The sequence below is a fragment of the Tasmannia lanceolata genome, unplaced genomic scaffold (genome assembly GCF_043159265.1).
Source record: "Tasmannia lanceolata isolate RefF3 unplaced genomic scaffold, GAP_Taslan_0.1 ptg000016l, whole genome shotgun sequence".
Lineage (NCBI taxonomy): Eukaryota > Viridiplantae > Streptophyta > Magnoliopsida > Canellales > Winteraceae > Tasmannia > Tasmannia lanceolata.
This window is the reverse complement of record NW_027518693.1, coordinates 2382387-2406369: the sequence shown is the minus strand read 5'-3', so window position 1 is coordinate 2406369 and position 23983 is coordinate 2382387. Positions and strand designations below refer to the sequence as shown.

The 23983-nt window shown below is 35.6% G+C and overlaps 2 protein-coding genes and 2 pseudogenes across 6 annotated transcripts; 3 read left to right on the top strand and 1 right to left on the bottom strand.

The window, feature by feature from the left end:
* The first annotated feature begins 3970 nt into the window (after positions 1-3970).
* Positions 3971-12810, top strand: LOC143848628 (pyruvate kinase 2, cytosolic-like). 4 transcript variants are annotated; one of them, XM_077357616.1, is made up of 9 exons: positions 3971-4095; positions 4360-4456; positions 4548-4645; positions 6183-6338; positions 7814-8084; positions 8210-8880; positions 9026-9161; positions 9744-10097; positions 12664-12810. In XM_077357616.1, the coding sequence occupies exons 1-5, from the start codon at positions 4027-4029 to the stop codon at positions 8006-8008; spliced, it is 615 nt and encodes a 204-aa protein (XP_077213731.1). In that variant the 5' UTR covers positions 3971-4026; the 3' UTR covers positions 8009-8084; positions 8210-8880; positions 9026-9161; positions 9744-10097; positions 12664-12810. The 4 variants fall into 4 exon arrangements, with proteins under 4 accessions (XP_077213731.1, XP_077213730.1, XP_077213732.1 ...); XM_077357615.1 differs by lacking the exon at positions 12664-12810 and having other exon boundaries at positions 9744-10447; XM_077357617.1 differs by lacking the exons at positions 9744-10097; positions 12664-12810 and having other exon boundaries at positions 8210-8521; positions 8664-8880; positions 9026-9737.
* Positions 8813-9996, top strand: LOC143848876 (sesquiterpene synthase pseudogene; annotated as a pseudogene).
* Positions 12811-14239: 1429 nt separating the features above from the next.
* On the top strand, positions 14240-15785 carry LOC143848629 (phospholipase D delta-like; annotated as a pseudogene). The gene is made up of 2 exons (XR_013235431.1): positions 14240-14431; positions 15258-15785. The product of XR_013235431.1 is annotated as a phospholipase D delta-like (transcript).
* Positions 15786-18044: 2259 nt separating this feature from the next.
* LOC143848875 (beta-cubebene synthase-like) lies at positions 18045-19978 on the bottom strand. Its single transcript, XM_077357932.1, has 4 exons — positions 19911-19978; positions 19608-19743; positions 18463-18675; positions 18045-18338 (listed from the first exon to the last, which is right to left on the bottom strand). The coding sequence occupies exons 1-4, from the start codon at positions 19976-19978 to the stop codon at positions 18045-18047; spliced, it is 711 nt and encodes a 236-aa protein (XP_077214047.1).
* Between the last annotated feature and the right edge of the window lie 4005 nt (positions 19979-23983).

Below are 23983 nucleotides of genomic sequence, written 5' to 3'. Positions count from 1 at the left end.
CAACTATATCATCGTCTTCTTGCACTGGCATTGGTTGATTTTGCTTAGGACAATACTCTGAGTCTTTACTGAGAATATCACATCCAGGGCATCTAATGAAGGTTATAGCATCAATACAAGGGCTATAAATTTGCCTAAATTGTTGTGAGGTGGTATAAAAGTCCTGACACTCTTTGGCCGTGATTCAGCTTAAGTTGATAACCAAAGCCTAGAAACTCTTGCCGAATCTCTCTTTCCAATTCATCCTTGTCTGAATTGGTGGATCATCAACATCTCATCATCGCGTCAAAGCTTTCCACCAATCCGCTACTCGAACTCTAAACCTTCCAACCACCAATGGCACTTGCCTTTTCACTGGAACCTTCTTGGATTCAAACACGGCTTCAACTGTGAGCACCCAATCAATTAAATCCATAGCCTCCTTTCCCCAAATAAATTCATGAATGTCAGCCACATTACATGATTCCCATTGTAGGTCATCATGTGGATGAAAACTATGCCTTGGAGCTGCTCTCCTTTTCATTCTTGCTTTGAATTCTACAGGCTCCCCTTCTTGGAATGCATGATTTTCCCATGAAGGCGATCTAGTCTACTATAATACCATCTGATCCCTCTTTTGATTCAAATTTCGAACCTCTGCAATCAATGATTGCTGTGCACTCCGTCTTTGAATAAAAAAAGGGTGATGATATATTTGCACCCTTTTTAACGTGATTTGACGTTAAAAGCATTAAAGTCTGCCACAATTCACGTAACAAGGGGTGCGAATTTATCATCTCCCTAAAAAAATCAATGAATTATGTCCCTTTCATGTGCTCTAGAGTAGTATGTGGACCTGTAGTTGTCATATCTATTTATGCCCTTTTCTAGGTGCCATAGCTATTATGCTTCACGAAATTTCCAAGCTCAAAGTGGTTGTCACTGATGTCACACAATTGGAATGGCCGACGGCTGCCATCACACCTTGTACACTATATTTGAAACCTTGCAGGGGATTATTGTTTGATGAAGTGGAAGGTTCGTAGTCAATGTAAGTCTCGGTTATGGCTGAAATTCAATCTAGATTGGATCGATTCCCACCGACGATCGAAGAGAAATGGATCTTAATCTCATTCAATATATGAGCAGCACAAGAAGCAGATAACCTTTGATCAGTTCACTGACCCAATTCCAATCAAAGCCAGGAATCAGCTCTGTTGAAATAAATTGCAATGCCTAACTTTTCATTGATCTAGCAGTGAAGATCTTCTAAGAATTCTTGAAAAAGATCTTTTGTTAAAGTCTAAAGAATGTTTAGAGATGGGAATAATTTGAGTTTGGATGAGAAAGTGAATCTAAAACTAAAGAACTAAAACCAACCAAGATTTGAGCATGCTGCAGAATTTTTCAGTAATTGTGACTAAGAACTAAGCTCTAAAGAGCTTGCGTCTTGCTGAGACTTCTGAAAGAACGAATGTAGATCTTAAGTACATTGTTCACACAATTCTCAATATGTGAGAGTATCAAATAGATTGATGATTAATCTCGAACTTACACAAACAAATGCTAACCGAAACATGAGGATTCAATTGGTTTTGTCTGAAGAACTTGAGAATTTTCAAATGTTGACTGTTGAAGCTCCCAATCAAACTTGAAGGATTGTTGTAAGATATATTTCGAACTTAGATCAGACATTAATCAGCAATCATATTCGATGAAAAGAGCTGAAAGAATCTCACAAACTTTTGTCCTTCAAGGCTAACCTAGAATGTCCATTTTCTGTACAGATCTTTTTAATCAAACCCAAAAGGACTGGAATATTAGGTGAAAGATCTCTTTAGATCTGTAATTTTAGGAGAGATTTTTATAGATCTGAAGTCTTGTTAGCTTCATCAATAAAAAGAATCAAGAGAAACTAAGGAAGATGACTGAGACTTTGAAACTCAATGCAAATCAAGAATCTGAACTTCAGCGGGATTTTTGTATCGTATAACATGAGAACATTCAGGTCACTGATCTGTGAAACGAGAACACATCTAAGCAAGGTTTCTAAGACCTCGTAGATCTGTTTAAGAGGTTGTCTCATTAGGAGAAATAAGGGCCAAGTCTTTAGAAAAATCGATTCTTACAAATTGTGGTAACTGGAAAACATTCCAAATCTGAGAGTGAATTAGAAGACTTCTTTAAATCTAGCTTTCGGTTTCAAGTTCTCAGGCATATGAAAGTGAGAACCCGAAATAATCTCAGATCTGGTTCACTTTTGGATCTTTTACAGGAAATATTCATCAAAGATGATAAAAACTGAAAGGAATGAAGAGCATTTACTGATCTGATGTTTTCATATGAAATTTGACCCAGAGATCCAATCTTTGTAGCAGAGAAACAAGAGAACAAGTGAAACTAGATCTGGATTTCTTGAGGTATCCTTGCTTTCCATCAAAGAACAAGCGATGTTCTTGCAATGGGGCACAGGAACAATGAAGGATTTCAGTAAAATCCTGCATTCAGCAAGAACAAAGAAAAGAAGAAAGATCAATAAAATGGAAATCTTAGCGTACAACAAACCTTCTCTTCAAAAAGAATCCCACCAGAAAATTTCTGCACAAGTAGAGATCTCTCCCTCCAAATCTCATATCTATTTCTTAATTTCAAATTCCAAAAGTTTGCTGAAAATGAGGGAAAGAGGCATTATATAGACATCCCCATTACAAAATATGAACTTCTTAACATACTCCTAATGACAATTTTCTTTTAAGGACAAATGACAACTACATAATGAAATACAAGTATACTAATACAGCAAGTAATCAATATACTAATCTACTATACAAGGGGCTATATGAGTGGCTGATGTTTGTCAAGGGGACGCTCTTGCCGCAATACCCCTCCATGGCATATCATAAGTGTGCTCCACTCTATTTGTACTCAGAGATGGGGTTGGAAAATTGATCTCTCTTCTTTTTCATCTTCCTTATCTATCGCACTTTCATGAATTTACGAGGAAGGATTCACCTTCACAACTATCAGACTCTTCAGCATAGAAAAACTAAACTTCCTCGTTACTCCTTACAACTTATTTTGCATTCTCCGTCTTTCATCTGCCATTTAATTACCTCTCACCATCTCTCTCCCTCCTTTCTATCTCCATGCCTTCCAAACTTACGGGGGTTCTATCTTATGGAATAGCATGAATCAACTACTTTCATTGTTCAGGTAGGGTTTGTTGTGTATTATGAGGCCACTAAACAAAGAATTAGTCACAAAATTTTGTCGAGGGACTTGGAGTCATAGAATCTATTTCTATGCTATTGTTTATCTATTATGGTATAAAAATTCTAATCAAATTATCATAGCCGTGTGATCAAGTGTGATGAAAAACATTTATCTAATTGACACAGCTTCATATTCCACATGGGTCCACTAAAGTGTGCTTTAATGCATCATTCGTGTGACATGCCAATTTAGGGCTGCAAATGAACCGAGCCGAGCCGAGCTTTGGGGTGTTCGGGCTCGGGATTTGAACAAGCCCCCTCTAAATCTGGCGCCTTAACCACACTCGGCCAAACTTTCATTTGTGATAAACAACCCACATGGTCCACTAAAGTGTGCTCTAATGCATCATTCGTGTGACATGCCATAGGTAATCATGCCCAAATATTCCACATGGGTCCACTAAAATGTGCTTGATGCATACTTCATGATGCCATGCATTAAGTGATCCAGTCCATTGCCAGTTGTGCATGTGGAACATATATAGGGTGATTAAATTTAAGTCCTTTGTTTACCCTGCATAATTGGAATACTAGGAGTCAAATATCCCCCTTAACTTATCTTACATATTTTTTTGGTAGGTAGGTTGGGATCAAACCTCTAACAATACAAATGGTTTGAAGGGCATTTTGGCAATTCAGGTTGGTAGAATGGTAGCACACTCTAACAGTTCCTCGATAAGTAGAGGCTTTTGTCTCTCCAAATTCCGCGCCAAAAAAAATATCATACCAAACCAAACTCCTTTCTCGTTTCTCTCTTCCGATACGATACGATACAATGCAAGGAGGGCAAATGGTGGTTGAAGAACCCGTGCGTCTCGTTTCCGTTCTCACACCCACCATGCCAGTAATCTCTCTCTCTCTCTCTCTCTCTCTCTCTCTCTCTCTCTCTCCCCCCCCCCCTCCCATTTACAGCAGAGGTCTCAGTTAGAGCATCATTTTATGTTTTACATTGAATTTTTCTCTGTTTCTTTTATTTAATGTTGTGTCCAAGGTCCTCTTTTTCCCAATAATTGGAAATTTTCTTTATATAAAGTTTATGGCATAAAAACACATGCAAATTCTTTAGTATTTTAACCCGAATTGTGCTAATGACCTTTAAAATCTACAGTCTTTTGTCCCATCATTGACCAAAATTGTTGGGACCCTTGGACCAAAATCACGCTCTGTTGAAGTGATTGAAGAATGCCTAAAAGCAGAAATGTCAGGTGATATTATGGATGATTCTCAGAATGCATTGCAGAGTTGGAACTTATTTCCATTTCAATGACTAATGTGATTTTATTTTGTAATTGACAGTTGCACGCTTTGATTTCTCTTGGTCAAATGATGACTACCACCAGGAAACTCTTGATAAACTGAGGATAGCTGTGAAAAATGTTAAAAAACTATGTGCTGTAAGTTGCAATTTATGTCCTATTTAGTCTATTTTAGTGAAATTTCATGGATGTTGCAAGGTGCTAAATACCCTTTCGTTGACATAAGATTCACATATTTATAGGCTTGCTTCTTCCAAAACTACGTTAATAAAGTTGGTCTTAGTTTTCATTAAGTGATAGAAAGTATAGCATGTAATTTAGCATCTTCATGTTCAGGTATATAGATATTATATGTTGTGGATGATTCTTTTACTGCTATTTTGATTTCTTCAGTGTTTCATTTGCCACCCCTTAACTGTTAAGGCCCTGTTCGTTTAAGATTATGACAACCGATTGTATGTGCCAAACAAATTATTGGACTCAAAATTAATGTAATTTTGACTCCAATAATCGGTAGGAGGCTTAGAATCGGTTGTCACAAACTCAAACGAACAGAGCATAAGTATTAGGATGGTTCGTCCTTTTTCCTCTCTTTTTTTTCTTATGATGTAAGGCAGGTTATAGGAAGGGTAATAAATCCCCAGAAATTATAGGGATGTGCTGGAATATAGATATTGAAGGATTTTTTTAGAAATCGGATAATCTAAATCATAGACTAAGAGTTCTGAAAATTGCAGGAAATTGCAGAAGTTGCATGGTTTTTCTAGAAGGTATAAAACTAAACCCAGAGGATAAAACTGTTGTAGGCTTATAGAAAGAAAATTAACAGGAATAAACATTGATGAAAACTGAATTAAAGATCAAACTAGAGATAAAAAAAATTAATAATAATGGAAGTCTTAACCTACTGAGGTATTGTATGTTATGGATGATTCTTTTACTGCTATTTCAATTTGTTCAATGTTTCGTTTGAAACCACTTAACTGTCAAGTATTAGGATGAATCATCCTTTTTCTTATGATGTAGGACAGGCTATGGTAAGGGTAATAAATTCCAGAAATTATAGGGATGTGCTGGAATATAGATATTGAAGGAATTTTTTCTGTTCAGAAATCAGATAAATTAATCTGTTTTTCTTTCTTTCTCTGATAATTTCATGTAAGTTGGGAATTATTTCCCATGGCCATTCAGATTTTATGATTGGTTTCTGTTTCTAATGTTTGCTAATATAAAAAACAGAATAAAAAAGAAGAGATCGACTCTCTTTCCCGCACAATTAGCACATTCTTCTGCTGTTTTTTAATTTCAGCATTAGGGACTGTATAACCCGAGGGGAAAAAAGTTCTATTTGCTTCTTCTTCTTCTTTTTTTTGTAAAAGCAAATAGATTGTTGCCTTTGAAGAAATCTAAGGCAAACAGACCCACAACAGAAGTTGGAATCTAGATCTTTGCCTTCGAAGAAATCAGCTCCATTCAAAACTAGATCTACTTAAAATGCTTTTAATAATTCACTGGCAAGAGACCATGTTGGTTCCTCCCAGTATGATATAATATAGACCATGTTGGTTCCTCTCAATGTGATATAGTGACTTATCTATTTTACTATATGCTGTCAATCTCTCATGGTTTTTTTATTTGCATAGCTTTAGTGTCTAATTCATCATTTTTTTTTCAGGTTATGCTGGATACTGTGGGTCCTGAGCTTCAAGTTTGCAATACATCTGGGGACCCCATTGAGCTGAAGGCCGATGCCCAAGTTACGCTTACTCCAGATCTTTCTCAAGAACCCTCAGCTGAGGTCTTACCTATTAATTATGCTGAACTTGCAGAGGTATGCTTGAGATCTTAGTTTTGGAAGAGGGGGCAGCGCTGATGTTGATTTTTCATTCTGCTTTCTCTTTGTTATTGAAGTAGTTCTCTTTCTTTTTTTCTAAACGATAAGTAGGTCTCTGAATTGTGAAGTATTCATAATCTTCCATTCAAATCATATGAATCCTTTGGGAGAAGTGGTGTCAGAAATGATGTAAATATTTTCTGGATAAAAAGCAAATTTTTTTTTCTTCTATCCCACAAATAGCGGAGAGAGCTCTTAAACCAGCTATGTCCTGTCAGTCTGTCACGAAGAAAAGAAAGTAATTTGATACTTTTGGTAATAAACAGTCCTTAAATAACAACTGCCTGTAGCAAAATAGTTTATCCAAGCTTGTTCATGGTGAAATACATCAAACATCCAATAAATAAATGCTAGAATTATTGACCAAATGTTCTCTCTCATTTGCTTCTGAGTTTATATCGCTATTTCTTTATAAGGATTAAAATTCTGAGATCTTAAGACTTAAGTTAATGTAAGACTAAGAACTCTACCCATATTTCAAAAATTGGATTTTGTCGGACAATTTTATCAGAGTTTTAACGAACTTTTAAATTTTTTTGGGTTTGCGATTGCGTAGTGGTGGATCTGAAGGTCATGTTTCTGGTTATGATCACAAATGCCATTTGAAAGTTGGATTTGTTGGGCATTTTGAAAGGGGTTTGTGGCCATTTTAGCATTTGTGTCTTATGTATAATCTAACACGGCCTAGAATATACCCTTTTAATAACTTCGGATGTCTACTATCTGACTGATTCTTTTGAAAAATTAAATCAATAAAATAAAAGAACTTGTTAAAGATGTACATGTTTTAGAGTTGTCTCTTGATTACTAAGATTTTAGTCAAAGGATTTTAAATTCAACAATGACAAGACTATAAAATTCATCATTGGAGCACTACAACTAACAAATGCAAAGCCGGGCATGACAAAATGTGGCTTCTACATATGCTCCTCCTTGGTAGAGGAAAATTTTGTAGATATGTAGCTAATGCGAAAGCGCAATAGATATGTAGTAAAATATTGTTGAGTGACTGAAAAAAGCTAAAGGAATTCTTGGTCCTCGAATTTGGCTCATTAGAGAAATAACCTGCATATCTCGTGGAAAATTTAAATATCAAATGACAAGTCAAGTCCTCATTGGAGAGGGTGAGATCTCTAGGACCCAACAATTCTAATAGCTCTTCTATTTTGAAGGTGATTACATGCTTACTGTGAGTATCCGGCCTAGATAAGTTTCCATATACTTTGGCTTTCTTCGTTTGTTTTTTGTATCCATTAGTTAGTGTATAAAATATTCCTTTTCAACATCTTCATCCGCATCGTCATCATAATTATCCTTACTTGAATCCCCTTTCATTGTTTATCTAGCAATAAGAATGATTCATGCTTTTTAAACTAGTAGGATGTTTTTAATAGTGTAAGGTGTTTGTCCAGGGGCCTGATGCATTGGCTAGACAACGAATTGAAGAACTGAAAGAAGAAGTGAGTTGCATGCTAAGCAATTCCAGTGATCCCTTCCTAGAAATGAATTTGATCGATACACTTGAACTCCTTGGAGTGGCCTATCACTTCGAAACACAAATCGAAGAGGCATTAAGCCGGATTTACATTGCATATACAAATGGCTGATACAATGATGATGATCTTAATGATGTTTCTCTCCGATTCTGACTACTTAAACAACACAGATATAATGTCTCATCCAGTATGAGTAACTATTTGTTTGATGTTCTATTAATTTAGTGTGCTTTCACACATTTGTGCGTATCATTTTCATTTTCATCTTTGATATTTGATGATGAATGACGCAAAATTCTATTTGTCAAACAGATGTATTTCTCAAATTTAAGGACGACGAGGGAAACTTCAATGTGATCTTAGCAAGCGATGCATTAGGTATGTTGAATTTATATGAAGCGGCACATCTTAGTACACAAGGAGAAATTGTACTTGATAATGCCTTGGCATTTACCGCAAAGCACCTCAAGTCCATGATACCCCACCTAAGTCCTACTCTTGCAAGACATGTAGAGAAATCCCTAGAGTTGCCTTTACAGAAGAGCCTCCCAAGGCCGAATGCAAGACAATACATCACTTTATACCAAGAACAGTCTACAAAGGATGAAGTACTGCTAGAGCTTGGTAAGTTAGATTTCAATCTCTTACAGTCAATTCATCAAAGAGAGCTAAGAGACATCTCAAGGCAAATTGCAAGAACTGAATTTGTATGAAGTCCAGCAATATTAGTGTTTTTTGCACTTGATATGTTGATACTTTTCCTTAGGTGGTGGATAGATATTGACCTCCCAACAAAGTTACCTTTCGCTAGAGACAGTTGTGGAGTTGTACTTTTGGATATTGGGAGTGTATTTCGAACCACAATATAGCAGAGCTAGAATGATTTTGACCAAAATAATTTCATTCATATCTATTATGGATGATATTTACAACGTTCATGGTACACTGGATGAACTCCAGCTATTGACTGATGTAATCCAAAGGTCTGGGATTTGCATTCTCATCTTCTTTTCAAATTTCCAATCCATAATTGAGAGATTTATAACTAAAAAGTCATTCCTTTATATTTTCTTTGACCTAAAAATGTAAATTTCAAGCTGAAAATGTGAATTTTTACTGAATTTTCAGATGGGATATTGGGGCCATGGATCAACTACCAGAGTACATGAAAGGGTATTTTCATGCTCTCGTTAACACGGTCTCTGAAATTGAGGAGGGATTAACGCTGGATGAAAAATACCGTATAACTTACTTAAAAGAATCTGTATGATATGCATCGTTAATGTTTGCTATTTATGTATCTAAGTAGATATAGTAACTATATCTTTCATTAATCCAATCTTCGAAAGTTCCCCAAGTCGAACAGCCCTAGTCAATTGTTTTTAGGGTAATGATAAATGCGCCCCTTTTCGTCGCTTGGGACAGCCAGCTGCATTGTACGTGGCAATCAGGTCACTTCATTCCTTCAAATGTGAAGTACATCAGCCCCTTTGCAGTCATAGATACACTCTAGCTGGGTGTCCCAAGTAATGAAAATGGGCGCATATATCATTTCCCATTTTTTACCTTGTCCAGAGTACTCGTCCAAGTATGAGTTTTTCTGTATCAAGTCAATCTAACGCCTTTGACTCAGCTGAGTTATTGAAAAATTTACTGCCAATCATTGACTCACCCAAGTGAATTCCCTCTTACATTGCACGAGTTCTAGTCCAAGTGCATATTTTCAAACACTCCATTAAAAATGACAATAAAGATGGTTTATTGGTTGAGTTTTTTTTCTCTACAGTTGGTTATCCCTCTTACATATACTTCCCAAGTTGTAATTTTCTACAGTTGGTTATCCCAGATGAAATGTTTGAATAGAGCTTACTTCGAGGAGGCCAAATGGTTTCACTCAGGGGATCGTCCAAACATTTGAGGACTACATGAACATTGCGCTAATCACTGCTGGTTACCCATTTCTGATCATAGTTTCTTACATTGGCATGGATGAAATTGTGAAAAAAGAGGCCTTTGATTTGATTAATAGCTTCCCCAATATCATTAGGTCAACTTGTATACTGGGACGAGTCCTTAATGACATCCAATCACAGAGCTAGAGGCGCATGAGAAGTTGCAAGAAATGGTTTCCGTTGCGTGGAAAGACATCAACCAAGAATTCATTAATCTGAATCATATTCCGATGCCTCTCATTATTAGGGTACTCAATTTTGCACGTGCGAATGAAATGATATGCCATTACCGAGATGGATACACTGATTCAACACATGAGATCAAAGACTATATCGCCTTATTGCTTGTTGATCCAATTCCCCTGTGAAAATGGAGACTATGCTTTGATGGTTCCTTTTACTCCGAACTCGTGGGTAAAAGGGAAATTTCCTAAGAGCTTTTAACAATAAATTGTCTCTGTTATGAAGTTTGAAAAAGTCCATCTGTTTGTCTCTCTTAAGCTAAATAAGGGTGCATCTGTTTGTCTTTCTCTTAAGCGAAATAAGTTGTCGTTTTGGCTATTGAGTTGTTTAGATTTTGTTATTGTGTCTGTTGTGAAGTTCAAAGTGCATGTTTGTCTTTATCTTAAGCTTAATAAGAGTGTCATCCTTTTAGGAAACTATGAGAATTTAGCTTTTGATTGAGTGTTTGATATGTTTACATTTGTTATAAGTGTTTTAATTTTGTATGAAGTAACTCGTGCTCATTAACAGTGTGATTTTAACCAACGATACCAATTGTTACGTACCCGAATCGGTTCGTAGCGTGATTGATCTTCTTAGAGGGAAGATCAGCCTCTTGATCCACTTCGAGGGAAGGATCCGTCCTCCTTTGTGCACAAGACACAATTTCTCAAACTAGTTTCTTCCTTCATTAACATTAGTATGTGCTTATATAAAGCACTTACAAATAAACATAGAAAATGATAAATATAGAAAGATCTTATTATAAGAATAGAAATAGCTAATTAGAGACTATCCTAATCTAACCTAACTACTAAATATATCAAGATATGATCTTATTCACTAAAATATCTAATTAATCTATTACACTAAGTGGGACCCATCTAGGTACGTATCATTCCACCTGCCTTGAAATCAACCTTGTCCTCAAGGTTGAAGATTAAGCACTGGTTAGAGAAAAATGAGATCTTGCGTCACTTTCTTCTTCCCTTCGTCTTCTGATTAGTCATTATTGCACATGTCGTCATCAAGAGCTTACGCGGCTCCACCTTAAAACTAGTCTCACCGGACCGTTCATCAAAGCTCATTCGTTTCGATTTTTTGGAACGGTTTGGCTATTGATGCACGGATGGTTGTGGGAGAGGATTTTCATGCTGGTGTTGGATGTGTCGAGAGGAATGACGGATTTTTAGGCGACGAACTCGACGACGCAGAAAATCAATGACGGCTTTCTTTTGTGGTTTCTTCGGTTTTTCTTCTCTCTTCTTTCTTTCTCCGTTCTTTTCTGCTCGTTTTCTTTTTCGTCTTTCTTTTTCATCGTGCAAGACTTCTGGATTACCATGTCGATTTTGTTCAAGCTTTCCACAAATTATCGTTGCCATTAAAATGAGATTTAATCCCTAAGCCACTAAGTCCTCATTCCTAAACTCTCCATTCACTAAATTGAGGCACATATTATATGACAAATCAACATACCCCAATATCATTTTAAGGTAACCAAGTCCCCATAGATATTTTCAAGAAGTTCGAATCAGATATTCTGAGGGTGCTGATAAATTCACCCCTTCTAAGGATGAATTCACCCCCCTTGACCTGGCTTCACAACCGGTACAAAACCAACACAAAACCAGTACAACTCTGAAATACCCTGGAATATCCCCATTTGAAATCCGTTCCTTCCCTTTAGAGGGAGGGTATTTTCGTCCTTACCCTAATTAGGTGATTCGGGCTTTTCTTAAGTTAGTATATATACTAATCTTTGGATAAAACCTACATATCATTTGCAAAATATAAGAGCGGAGGCTGTGGGTGAAGAGCACAACTGGTACATCAAATAGGAAGAAAAAGAAAAATTAAACTTGTGTGGTCGCACATCCATCTAAGCATTCGCATCTCCACTGCACTCATCTTATGCAAGGAAAATTTCTTCCATACAAAGAATTGAAGAATTTGGATAAATTTGAATCCAAAATTTCCCCCATCTTTTAGGGATAGTTGGAAGACTACGTATTATCTAAGACCTTAGTATTTCTCCTTCTTTTAAATACTGTATCTAGGAGATAGAGTTGTTGCTTTGCACTTTCGATTGTAATATCATTTTACCTTGATACACTAGTAAGGTCCTGCCTAACCTATGCTTACCTACCAGAAAAAATTTCGTATGAGAGTCCTACAGGCCAAGTGTGATCTAGCAACGGTAAATCAATCCAAAATCTAATATGGACCATGGTACTGTTTTCTAAGTGACAGAGGGACCCTCCTTTACTGACAATGGCATTTGTTTGAAAATTTAATCGTTAAACAAGGGTATTTTTGTTTTCTTATTAGAATCATTGTTTTATTGAAAACAACTTCTCTATTGAAGCTTTAGATACAGGGATCAAGAAGATTAAGTTGGACCCAATACTAAGCTAATGTAAGCTTCTTTCACGATTATTCGAATTTGTGATGATATCTTGGTGTCATGTTTTTAGTGAAACTCGATTAGTATATGTTTTATTTTATTTGATTTCTAGATTAAAAAGTGATAGGATGAACTTGCACCTGTAATTAATTTTATATTCTTTTGTCCCCATCTTGTAATTACTGCAGGAAAGATCAAATCTTCCCATTAAGAGCTGCTTTTCATATTTCGTGATTCTGCTCGAGGTGCGAGTGTTGTTAAGATTGAGGGCAAATGGCTTCTGAACTTGTTAATTCGGCTACCAGTGAGAAACTGAAGGAAATGGACTGGACTGAACTTATCTTATGTAGTCATTGCTGTATTGGATGTATTATTTTGGATACTTCAACTTGCGTTGCACGAAATTATATTTAAGAAAATAAATGGTAGAGTGAAATGATTCTTGCGTTTCCTGGGAAATGTGGAGGGAAGGTTTTTATGAGAAATGGGGACCGGTGAAAATTATCATTTCCCCATAATTTGATGAGCAATCCACTTGTTTTTAGAGCAGGCCTTGGAGCATAGTCATAATAGGATCCAACGTTAGATGGGCTGTCTAACCAATTTAGTGGATCAGAAACTACACTTAGATCTGTTTGCATACAACGCTGGAAGATTTCGTCTTATTCATTTAATTCATCTGAAGGCGGTTCTCTCCCGTAAAACTGAGCTACGAAATGTCTTTCTAAGAAATTGCCTGTCGTTGGGCTTAGGGCTTAGGGCTTAGTAGGATGCATTAGTAGTGGGTCCAACATTTGAATGCTGTCAACCGTCCATATGAAAGGCCTTGTGTTGGATCCCCTTTGACCCAAAAATAGTGGACTGGCATTCTAACTCTTTTAAAAAAAATTTAATTGTGTACTAAGCTTAGTAGGACATAATAGGACACTCCGATGGACGGTCTGATTTAAAATGGATCGTGATCGTGACGTGGAAAGTAGGATCCGAAGAACAATCCGAATCCGATCCGACCGATAAGGAATTTGAATGGATCGTGACTGTGACATAGGTGGATCCGTTGACACCCCTAGCTAGTTCATTTTACGAGAATCTTTAGTTCTTGCACATGTACAAACAAGAATCGGTTATCACTGCCATTATCAATTACTGACACCAAAGGAATGGAATTGTCTATCCTTTATGACTAGATGGTTGAAAATAATATTTGTTTACATGCCAACTGATAATCCATTCACCAGCATTTCCATCTTTTCAGTTTCCATAAATTCTTTTAATAAATGCTTGGCAATATGTGATGATTCCAATAACCATTTTAAAATCATTCTTTTGAATTCGTCAAGTATATTATCATATGCGGCACACCTGAATTGCTTCTTTTTTAATATGTTTTTGATATCTAGACATAAACATGATTTATATCGCAAATTCGTCACCTGAATTGCTTCTGTTTGAGATATTATTTTGAAAGTGTCAAATATGAAAGCAGGTTTATCTTATGATGCTAATCCAGAAGATTATTTGAATTTTTACTGTCTTGGAAAGCATGAACCTTGTTAGTAATCCTAATTCTTTCTTGGAAGAGAATCTTTTTCTTTTTAAAAAAAATTTATGTCATAGTAAAAGACTAAAAGTTGAGCATATTTAGATACATATAGGGAATTGGTTTTGTCACCCATTAATCTAGGCAATTTGCACCATTTTTTCACATGGAATGCCATGCTTATTACTAGTTGTCTTACCTCTAGAACCTTATTTCGCAGTGTCTATCCAACAAGTTCCTAAGATTTATGATCTATGTTCATTCAAAAGGAATGATAGTTGATGACGAGTATGTACTCATGGGATCTGCTAACATTAACCAAAGATCATTGGATGGTTCAAGGGATACAGAAATTGCTATGGGTGCTTACCAACCCAAACACGTGGGCTGGAAGGCAGAGTCATCCACATGGCCAGGTTTGAAATTTTATTAGTCTTAATAAATGCATAGACAATGTGCCATTCATTTGCTAGGGGAATTTTTATATACTTAAAAGGTTAAATATAAAAATCTTGTATAAATATCTATAATGCTAAAATGATTCTACCAAGTAAATGACTAAGATATCCTGATGCACTTTTATCTGTTAACCATGCTAAAACTAGCCATTCAAAACAAAAGAAACAATACTAGCCAAAACTGTCTACTGAAATTCAGGAACTTCTATGGGAACAATACATATCCTTACTCATAAAAAAAATACACATATCTATGAATCAGAAATAATACAAGGGATGTTCAACATTTGCGCATTAAATTTCTAGACCCATCTTTAATGAACGGAATGTAAATTCTTAAAATTGGAAAGAGTGACCAAACATTATGCAATTATACTTATGGAAATTCGTACAATAATGCTAGATGGAGATTAATAGAGAATTGGGATTGAGCCTCTAGCTCAATGGTCAAGGCTTTGTTCTTCAACCGGGAGGTCGGAGGTTCAATCCCAAGCTTTCCTACACCCAAAAAAAAAGATTAATAGAGAATTTTGTATTTTAGTGCATTGAACTTATCTTATTGATTTTTATTGTTTAAATCCTGGTTGTTTTGGATTTTGAGAACCAATTTTGAGTCAAAAACTTATTATTGAACTCAAAATTAAACGTAAATTTGAGTCCAATAATCAATTTTTGACTCACAATTGGTTCTCAACATCCGAAAAGACAGGTATTAAGAAGATCATTTAGATGTCTTGTGATTATAAATGTACAACTAATCCAATGTGATACGGTTTTTTTATAGGTATATGGGTATCGGATGTCGCTCTGGGCAGAGCATTTAGTAGGCTCTCTGGAGGATTCTTTCCGCGAACCACAGACATTGAAGTGTGTTAGGCATGTAAATCGGCTAGCAAAAGATAGCTGGAAGTCATATGTATCTGATGATATGAAAGAAATGAAGGGGCACCTGATGAAATACCCAATTCAGGTGGAGAGAGATGGAAGAATTGGGCCATTACCCGGTAATGAAAATTTTCCTGATGTGGGTGGTAAGATTCTTGGAGCTCAAACCACTCTCCCTGATGTTCTAACCACATAATTTGTCAAACCCAAAGAAACTGGATAGACTGAGCTTCAAAGAATTTAATACAGTCCAACCTTTCGAAAAGAATTATGGGTTGGAATAGTGTGCTAATTCATGGGTTAGATGAGATTTTTTATTTTTGATTCTTTTTGTTGGCTAATTGTAATCTAGATCCCTTATTTATCACTGATATCAATTGTTACAAGGACATTAAGTTTTCTCAATGAATGGAGTAAATTACTGGTACAGTTATTTTATGGTTCATGGAATTCAAATGATCTGGCTGAAAATCCTGTAGTTAATTTTTTTTTATCAGTTTCTCTTGCTTGATCTTGATTCAATGGTAATAAGACATGGGACCCACTTGATCGATCGGCCTCCTAAAGAGTCAAAGCAGGTGGGGCTAACTTCCAATGATCAAATAAACTGCAGTAAGTTTCACAATTGCAAAGTTTCATTGGGGGTAAAGTCCCATACAGGGCTAAAGCTTAAAATCATTTTTATACTAACAAAATTATATACTGCTTGTTTGGGATCACTTGAATTTGGATTCTTTTCAGAAGTATAATTTTATAAAAGAAGGGCAGGTACTGTTAAATGATATTTTCAGATTATGGGTTAAATACAGCTCAACTCCACTAAACCTCAACAGTTCTAAAGAAGCTTGGACCAAGATCCAATAGGCCGGAATGGGTGAAAATGGACGATGACAATGAAAATTTGGTTGCTGAAAAACAAATTTGACACAAAAACAGTTCTGTGGCAATTTATTTGGAATTCTGAGTTTGAAAAATGGTGATTGTTCCTGCAGTTTGTGGAAGATACTATCCACTCAAGAATAAGACAAGAATTCAATAGAATTCATTGAGGGAAACATTGGAAAGCAGATTCAAAGCGATTGATTTGAGCGAAAAATGAAAATTATAGAAGTTTGCACTTGGTGGGAAACTTGTTTTGCTCAGATTTTTTTTTTGAAAATGGTTAAAGGCACATGTAATTCTTTCAAGCAGAAAATTGAAAAAAAAAAAAAAAATGCTACGAAATTGACATAAAATGGGGAAAATTGGAAGAAATTGTGAGCTTAAAAATATATATAGGAATTTGAGAATTTCATTATGAATTCACTACCAATGGTGATTGATCAGTCACTATTTTCGTTTGAAACAAAAGTCAAATGCAAACTACCCAATCAAGGAGATCGAACGGAATTTTAAGCTTCGGATCGTGGAAAAATGAGAATTTATTCCAGATCTAACTCTAATACCAAATTTGATGTAGACTTAAGGTACATCACTCATGAAAGTGCAAAATTTCAGTAGGAAGCTATTAATAACAATTTAGAGCATAAATAGAATGAAGAAATTCCTCAAAAAACAGTCCAAAGCAACAATTACAGTCCAAAACAATGTATGAATAGTAACATGCATAAAATGGGCCGAGAATTGATGAAATATAGCAAGAAAAATGATTAAGACTAGGAAAATATTGGATAGGAATCGAGATGGATGGATGGAAACAGAATTTTTGTTGAACTATTTGGTAGAAAAACAGCAGGAAGTACTTAGCTTGGAGATGGAGTCATGCCAAGAGGAAGGAGATGAAAGGCCTTCAACGTATACGAATTCCTTTCTAACATCACACTAAGAGCTCCTTACAAGCTCCAACTTCTCCCTCCCCCAACCTGGGGTTACAAATCCTTCTCCAAATTTGCCAAAAATCATCTAAGTCACCTCAAAATCCAAAGACCCCTTATATAGTGGGCGTCCAACTCTATTCCCTACCAATTACAAAAGCTCTCACTAAAAGGCCCCTCAAACACTCACTAATTATAAGTATACCCTACATACAAATACACCCTACTAAAAAAGAAATAACAAGTAATGCCACTTAAGGATTATTATATTTGTGTCCCTACCCTTTGTCCTCATCATTCTTGCAATTCGATTGTGCACGGTAAAGACATCAATGAACATTGCCTTGAAGAAGGTATAATCTGATCCTATTCTTTTCTCATTACACTAAACGAATTGATAAAGTCAATCAAACCGATAGTCGTATGATTGTAGTTCGAATATTACTTGAATTTGAGGCATATTTTTGCCAATTCGAAAGGCATTCGAATACCTTGTGTCGAAGGATATTTTCTCTTATATCAGTAGAGTGTAGGATTTTTGCACCAACAAAGGAGTTAAAAATAGTTGTCTACATTGTGACTATTGGATTAAATCTCATTTTATGACATAATCATTGGCTAAATTTACACAAGCATAAGTTCTTATTTTATATAGAATTAAAACATTTCTTACTATCAAAATCTAGAAAACTTGAATGCTCAAACAATAGCTAATTTCTCATAGCTTCCTCATAAGATAACCCTTAGTATAAGAGAAATACAAATAGATGGACTCTTTGAAACCTTGTAGCAGAGTCATTTATTATTAAAAAGGTCTCTTGGAATATTTCCCTTGTACTCATACAAGGGACCATCAAACGATGTTCTACATTTTAAATGGGAATTGGATCAACCATCACTAAGGTGATACGCTCTTTGGTCTCATGTGTTGAATTCGTGTATCCATCTCTGTACTGGTATAAGACTTCGATCACACGAACAAGATTGACAATCCGAATAATGAGAGGCATCGGAACAGGAGTTGGTTTAATGCAGTCTTTGTTGATGTCTTTCCACGCAACGGAAACCATTTCTCGCAACTTCTCACATGACTCCATCTCTGTGCAACTGTGCTCCTTCATGTAGAGCTCCACACTAGAAGAAATGTGTCCTCTTTCTTGTTCAATCTACATGTTTGAACACAAAAATTATTGGTGCTCAAGTTACAAATGTTGAAAATAGGACTCTCTTTTTTTTTCTATGAATTCATCATACCTTGTGTGATTGGATATCATCAACGAGTCAACAAACTATAGAAGCCGACCTAACGAGATTGGGGTTGCTATTAATCCAATCAAAGGCTTCTTTTTTCACAATTCCATCCATCCCAATGTAAGAAACTATGATAAGAAGTGGGTAAGCAGAACTGATCAGCGCGGTGTTTATGTATTCCTCAAATGTTGGATGATGCCCAGAGTGAAACCATTTGGCCTCGTTGAAGTAGGCTGTATTCAAACATTTTATCTGGGATAACCAACTGAAGAAAATTAGAACTTGAGAAATACATGTAATAATATATAAAAGTTTAGTAAGCATAAACTATTAGGGTTGCAACTTGGGACGGTTTTACCCGACCCACATCGACCTGAACTGAAAATATCCTGGGTCGAGTTTAGAAATCATAGGTCTTGGGTTGGGTCAGGTTTCATGTTGAAAATCCCAACCCTACCACAAATCAGGTACGGTTTAAAGAAAAAAAAAAAAAAACCCGGCCCGACTCTAATAGGTGTGCTATGATTTTCTTAAATATCTCTTAAATAACATGCCAAATTATTTTCAAGTATACTGATATAATATTTTTCATTGAAGTGATAAGGTTTGTGACGTGAAAAAGTAGTTCTTTCCTAAATTTATCCACTTGAGAACTTAAATTTAGAGATTTTCGGTGTGAAGATTTGAAATTAATCACTATTGTAAGCTAAACTTTAAAAACCCGACCCAACCCGAGAAACTATCTCGGGTAGGGTAGGGTTTATGAATTATGGGTTTCCATAATGAAGGGACCCGACCCCAGATAATTCTCGGGTAGGGTAGGGCAGGGTTGTGAAAAACCCGACCCGAGATTCAACCCTATCTCTCTTATCAGTTTACTGCAGTGTTTCAAAACTCAAATTTGGACTAGAAATTGGCCGGCGTAAAAGGGAGTTGACTTAGGCAAGTTAATGGTTGGTACAATCAAATTTTCATTAACTTATGCATGTTAAAGGAGTTTTGAATGACTTGGGGGGTAGGGAAAAACTAATACTTGGATGAGAACTTGGTCAAGGTAAAGGGAATTGACTCATGTGAGTCAATGACTTACTCGGAGAGTATTTAAATATATTTAAATAGTGATTTAATGAAAGATGTAGTTATAATATCTTGAAGTGGATAAAAAATAGCAATGCATATCATACAGCTTCTTTCAAGTAGGGCGCACGATATTTTTCATCTGGCATTAATCCCTCCTCAATTTCTGAGATAGTATTGAGGAGTGCGTGAAAATATACTTTCATGTACTCTGGTAGCTTATCCATTGCCCCAACATCCCACCTGAAAGTTAAGAACATACATTTTAGCATTAAATAAGTTTTTTTAGATCTAAGAAACCTATAAGGTTTTTTAGATCTAAGAAACCTAAAGAATAACACAAATCACGCATGTAGAGATTAGAAACGTTTAAAGAAGACGAGAAAGATCATAAGATCCAAATTTCAAACTTTTGGATCGCATTGGTCAATAGTTGGAGTTCCTCCAATGTACCATGCACATCGTAGATGTCATCCATTACCGATAACAATGAAATTATTTTGGTCATAATCATAATTATTTTCTTTTTTCTTCTCTCTGTTTTTTTTTTTTTTGTAAATTTAAAGAATAGTTCAATAGCAATCATGCTTGGGCACCATATAAAAATCTCTCTCTCTCAGTGATCTCCTTTGAACTCTTAATGTGAAGAGTGATCGCATACCATTATGTATTTGAAAACTATCACCATTAGAGAGTAGGCTTTCACTCGGATGCCTTACTTATTGGAAATAATCCCATTTCCCTCGAGGTTTTCCATATTCTATCACTTGATTATTTCATCACTGAATAACACTTTAGTAAGAGGGTGGCCACTCCCCTTTCCTTACTAGTTTTTCGGATATGGATATGTATTTTAATTTTCTCATAGACAATATTGAATATTGATTTCACTAGCTTCTTGAGAAGATAAAACATTTCTCAGGAAATACTATTATCCGTGTTAAAAATTTTACCGGTTTAGTAGCAATATATTGCCACTTACTCCGACTTCATGGATAAAATAATTTACCTTTAGTGACTCTCAGTGTCACTTCTCCAATCTCATGGAATATTATCACATTTATGCTCTTGGATTTCTTTGAATCCAAATCACGTCCTTCATTCTGGATTTTCAATCCAAATCTCATCTCTTTGCTTAGATTTTCAAATCCAAATCTAACTTGTAATCTTGGATTTACTTCAATCCAAATCATATATTGAATTTGCTCAAATTCAAAATGCTCAGAATATTTTTTTAGTTATGCATACTATCTTCTCAAAGTAGATAACTTGATATCATTTTTAAGATAGAATTTCTCTATATAGCATGCTACTATATACATGATACTCTTTAACCATGTATTTTCAAATAAAAAAGATGTTCACTTTATGATTATGTCGATCATATATTCACAATATGAATACCAACTGATGATAACTCAATCATAATGCATGAAACACAATATCTATCAATATATAGGCATAAATAAACCTTCATCACAAGAATGACCTTCATCTCTGATCATATCCGACATCCATGTGTCTGTTTTTCTCTTTCTTAATTACTTCTAAAAATCATGTCATGCATGAAATGTACATGCCAGATTTTACGTCGCTCTAGTAGTATGGTGCACAAAACTCTAAAATTTAAATTATCCATTAGCCAAAATACTAATAGAATGTATATGCAATCACAATCATTCGGTTGATTGTCAAGGATGCAAGCACGATGCTTGATGCTACTTTGGATAATCACCAAATGACAGCCCTAAGCAATAAATTATTCATATGAAACTAAATGCGTACCTCTTTCTCCAATTCTACATTGAGTTTCTTACCCGCAATCACCGAATCGATAACCAAATCGAACCAGTCTTTTAATCGCCACCAAATGGAGGGTAATTAAAGTCTTTAAATTGTTGGGACAAATTGGTATGGTGGATGAACAAAAATGTTTACAACAAAGGAAGAGAAGTAGGCAAGGCAAGCAAAAGGCTTTCTCTAAAGACTTTAATTTCCCCACTTATGCAGGTGGCTACCATGGAAATAAGTCCCGAGGATACAATGCCTACACTAAGAACAAGGGCTGCACCCCAAGTTCAAAGCAACCAGTATGCCCTTTAAATAACAAGAAAATAGAAAGAATAAAAAGGAGAAAGACGCTTTAAATATGAGATCCCAAGTCTTCTTTCATAGAAGGTAAAAAGACACGAAAGCACCCTTTCAAATGAATCCTTTCATTTAAAACAACACCTTTCCATATATAACACAAGTGTCTTTTGATTAGAAATACATTTTCACATAAAAAGAAGTGTCTCTTTGTAAAATCTCATTTTTCTATTTTACAAAATAAAATATTTTAAAAATATCCAACAGATCTAGCCTAACTTTCCTACGTTTAAGCGAAATTAAAACATTGCGCTTTTGGAGAGAAGAATAAAATCAATTTTAAAGTTTAGAATTTTGAATTTTCTTGTATGTCTTGAAATCTCTTGTATGTCTAATTGCATTGGTTTTATTTCTTTATAAGGATTAAAATTCTGAGATCTTGAGACTTAAGTTAATGTACGACTAAGAACTCTACCCATATTTCAAAAATTGGATTTTGTCGGACAATTTTATCAGAGTTTTAACTAACTTTTTAATTTTTTTGGGTTTGCGATTGCGTAGTGGTAGATCTGAAGGTCATGTTTCTGGTTATGATCACAAATGCCATTTGAAAGTTGGATTTGTTGGGCATTTTGAAAGGGGTTTGTGGCCATTTTAGCATTTGGGTCTTATGTATAATCTAACATGGCATAGAATATACCCTTTTAATAACTTCGGATGTCTACTATCTGACTGATTCTTTTGAAAAAATAAATCAATAAAATAAAATAACTTGTTAAAGATGTACATGTTTTAGAGTTGTCTCTTGATTACTAAGATTTTAGTCAAAGGATTTTAAATTCAACAGTGACAAGACTATAAAATTCATCATTGAAGCACTACAACTAACAAATGCAAAGCCAGGCATGACAAAATGTGGCTTCTACATATGCTCCTCCTTGGTAGAGGAAAATTTTGTAGATATGTAGCTAATGTGAAAGCGCATTAGATATGTAGTAAAATATTGTTGAGTGACTGAAAAAAGCAAAAGGAATTCTCGGTCCTCGAATTTGGCTCATTAGAGAAATAACTTGCATATCTCGTGGAAAATTTAAATATCAAATGACAAGTCAAGTCCTCATTGGAGAGGGTGAGATCTCTAGGACCCAACAATTCTAATAGCTCTTCTATTTTGAAGGTGATTACATGCTTAGTGTGAGTGTCACGCCCCGAACCCAGAATTCGAGGTAAGGCGCACGTGACAGCCGCCGCATATCCATAGGGTCGCCCCCACAAGCATGCAAGGCTCCTTTACAATCAACTATTCTCAACATTCAGAGTAACTAATAAATGCGAAAATTTTAGTCTCAATTAGAGCTCAAATGAAATACAAATATAGATTAGGTCCATAAGTCTAAATCCAAACAATTCTTATTAGACGACAATCACCTTAATAAAGTAACAAAAGTCTCTAACTCGAATAATGAAAGAAAGCAAGAAATTTCCTAAGCTCCAATCCAAGTGCCTGATCTCAGCAAGTCTACTGTCGCTCCTCTGTATCTGAAAATTGTTAAACCACATAATGAGCTAACAGCCCAGCCGGTTTTCCAAATCCAAGCCAGCTAATAGGAAAACGAAAACAATGCTGGTGCGGAAAATAGGTAACATGCTATAAAATTTAGCCAATGAAGAAATTGATAAGAATCAAGAAAATCATTTCTACATAAGCTATATAAGAAAAATACATGTTTTTACAAAAACAGTTCCAACCACTCGGTTATGCAGTTTTCCACTTTGAAATCATTGACAAAGAATATACATTTTCAAACACTTGGTTTTGCATTTTTTTCTACTTGGAAATCAAATACTTAACAGTCTTCTCTGTGGCCAATTTCCAACCTTATTGGCAAGTAGCGTAACCCAAGGCGAACACTCGTTCGCGGCGAACACTCGTTCGCGGCGAACACTCGTTCGCAAGACTCACAGGTCCTAAAGCGCACAATGTAATATTATCAATAGCCAGAGGACTCCCTACTGGCCGCCCGAGATCAACCTTACGGGTAGATAAAATTTAACCGGTCTACGTGATCACGTCCAGTGTACTCACCCACTGGCAGGTTGGGCACTAGATCCCCACCAGAGATCAACCTTACTGGCGGAATCCATTCCATACCAAGACTGTATATAAATATAGAGAGAAGCAATTTAATGTTTGCAATACTGTGCCATAAATTTTGTAAACGCTTCAAGCCATAGGGGACTCCCCCCATCCCAATCTATGAAAACCATATCGTAAACAAAATGCTTTTCAAATTTTTGCTTCATGAATTCTAGTTTTCAAAATCATGTTCTTCATAAAGCTTTTTATGTATAGGAATGAAAACATTTCAAGACTAAAGGATACCATGCATAATGA

Excerpts from the sequence above, each read along its gene's own strand:
- LOC143848875 (XM_077357932.1), bottom strand. The coding sequence starts at position 19,978 with ATGGATGACATCTACGATGTGCATGGTACATTGGAGGAACTCCAACTA. Across the intron at positions 18,676-19,607 it reads CGCCCTACTTGAAAGAAGCT|ATAAAATGTTTGAATACAGC; the intron begins GTATGATATGCA and ends TGGTTATCCCAG. Across the intron at positions 18,339-18,462 it reads TCGTTAGGTCGGCTTCTATA|ATTGAACAAGAAAGAGGACA; the intron begins GTTTGTTGACTC and ends TCAAACATGTAG.
- LOC143848628 (XM_077357616.1), top strand. The coding sequence starts at position 4,027 with ATGCAAGGAGGGCAAATGGTGGTTGAAGAACCCGTGCGTCTCGTTTCC. Across the intron at positions 4,457-4,547 it reads CCTAAAAGCAGAAATGTCAG|TTGCACGCTTTGATTTCTCT; the intron begins GTGATATTATGG and ends TGTAATTGACAG. Across the intron at positions 6,339-7,813 it reads ATTATGCTGAACTTGCAGAG|GGGCCTGATGCATTGGCTAG; the intron begins GTATGCTTGAGA and ends GTGTTTGTCCAG.